Source organism: Malurus melanocephalus, unplaced genomic scaffold, assembly GCF_030028575.1.
Source record: "Malurus melanocephalus ecotype Western Australia unplaced genomic scaffold, MMel_1.1 scaffold_1276, whole genome shotgun sequence".
Lineage (NCBI taxonomy): Eukaryota > Metazoa > Chordata > Aves > Passeriformes > Maluridae > Malurus > Malurus melanocephalus.
Genome location: NW_026624508.1, coordinates 3,536 through 5,632, shown reverse-complemented (window position 1 = coordinate 5,632; position 2,097 = coordinate 3,536). Strand labels below are relative to the sequence as shown.

The 2,097-nt window shown below is 56.2% G+C and overlaps 1 protein-coding gene across 1 annotated transcript in view; it reads left to right on the top strand.

Annotated features, from left to right (window-relative positions):
• LRP1 (LDL receptor related protein 1) overlaps positions 1 to 2,097 on the top strand; it is a 59,655-nt gene that overhangs the window by 54,183 nt on the left and 3,375 nt on the right. Inside the window, exons 73-74 of the mRNA XM_057387617.1 lie at positions 745 to 849; positions 1,052 to 1,175. Coding sequence (XP_057243600.1) covers positions 745 to 849; positions 1,052 to 1,175 — 229 coding nt within the window. The remainder of the gene's footprint in view (positions 1 to 744; positions 850 to 1,051; positions 1,176 to 2,097) is intronic.

Sequence of the window (2,097 nt, the reverse complement as noted above, 5' to 3'; positions counted from 1 at the left end):
GGGGGCACAGAACATCTGGAGGGGCACAGAGCATCCAGGGGGCACGGAACATCTGGGGGAGCGCAGAACATCTGGGGAGCACAGAACATCTGGGGGCACCGAACATCTGGAGGGGCACAGAACATCCAAGGAGCACAGATCATCCAGAGGGCACAGAATATCCAGAGGGGCACAGAACATCTGGAGGGGCACAGAACATCTGGGAGGCATCGGACATCTGGGGAGCACAGAACATCTGTGGGGCAAAGAACATCCAGAGGGGCACAGAACATCTGGAGGGGCACAGAACATCCAGGGGGGCACAGAACATCTGGAGGGGCACAGAGCATCCAGGGGGGCATAGAACATCTGGGGGCACAGAACATCTGGGGACCAGAGGGCAGTCAGGGGACATAGAACATCTGGAGTGGCACAGAACATCTGGGGGGGGTGCAGAACATCTGGAGGGGCACAGAACATCCACGGAGCACAGATCATCCAGAGGGGCACAGAACATCTGGAGGGACACAAAACATCCGGGGGGGCACAGAACATCTGGGGGCACCGAACATCTGGAGGGACACAGAGCATCCAGGGTGGGCACAGAACATCTGGAGGGGCACAGAGCATCCAGGGGAGCACAGAACATCTGGAGGGGTACAGAACATCCAGAGGGACACAGAGCATCCAGGGTGGGCACAGAACATCAGGGGGGGCACAGAACATCCAGGGATACCCATAGGGCTGATCCTCCGTGCCCCACAGCTGCCCCGACGGCAAGATCGCCCCGAGCTGCCTGACCTGTGACAACTACTGCCTGCACGGTGGCACCTGCTCCATCAGCGACAAGACACAGCTCCCTGAATGCCTGTAAGAGAGGAGGGAAGCTCTTGGTGGGCACGGGAGGGGGGGACAGGCGGGCTGATTGCCCCCCAAAACATCACTGACATTCCCCGATCTGTGTGTGTGTCCCCTCCCCACCTGACTGACCCCARGTGTGTGCCCACCTTGTCCATCCCTCCCTCCCCGCATGGCCCTGCCCCGCTAATCCCGGCTCTCCCTGCCACCCCAGGTGTCCCGCGGGGATGACGGGCGCCCGCTGCGAGGATTTTGTCGTGGGAGAGCAGCAGAGCAGCCGTGAGTTGGGGGGTGAAGTGGGGGATCCACTCCCTGATGTGATTTGGGGGGTGTTGGGGGTGAGCCAGGGCTGTCTGGTGTCCCTGTGAGGATCCTAAACCCGTTTTGGGGTGGAGGGGGGACAGGGACTCACAAATTTGTGGCCTCAGAGTGGATGGACCCACAAATTTGTGGCAGAGGGGGGGACAGGGATGCAAAAAATTTGTGGCAGAAGGGGGACAGGGACTTAAAAATTTGTGTTGGAGTGGGGAGAGAGACAAATTTGTGGAAGAAGGGGGACAGGGACACAAAAAAATTGTGGCAGAGAGGGGACAGGGACCCACAAATTTGTGGCCTTGGGGAGAGAGGAACCCATAATTTTGTGATGGAGGGGGGACAGGGACACAAAAAATTTGTAGCAGAGAGGGGACAGGGACACAAATTTGTGGCAGAAGGTGGACAGGGACACAAAAAATTTATGGTGGTAGAGAGGGGACAGGGACACAAAAAATTTGTGGTAGAAGGGGGGAGAGGGTCCTGCAGATCTGTGGCCTTGGGGGGACAGGGACCCAAAAAATTTTTGGGGGAGGGGAGAAGTGACCCATAAATTTATGGAGGAGGGAGGACAGGGACACAAAAAATTTGTGATGGACAGGGACCCACAAATTTATGGAGGAGGGGGGACAAGGACACAAAAAATTTTTGGGGGAGGAGGAACCCACAAATTTATGGAGGAGGGGGGACAGGGACACAAAAAATTTGTGGCCTTGGGGGGACAGGGACCTAAAAAATTTTTGGAGGAGGGGAGAAATGACCCATAAATTTATGGAGGAGTGGGGACAGGGACACAAAAAATTTATGGTGGTAGAGAGGGGACAGGGACACAAAAAATTTGTGGTATAGGGGGGACAGGGACTCACAAATTTGTGGCCTTGGAGGGACAGGGACCCAAAAAATTTTTGGGGGAGGGGAGAAGTGACCCATAAATTTATGGAGGAGGGG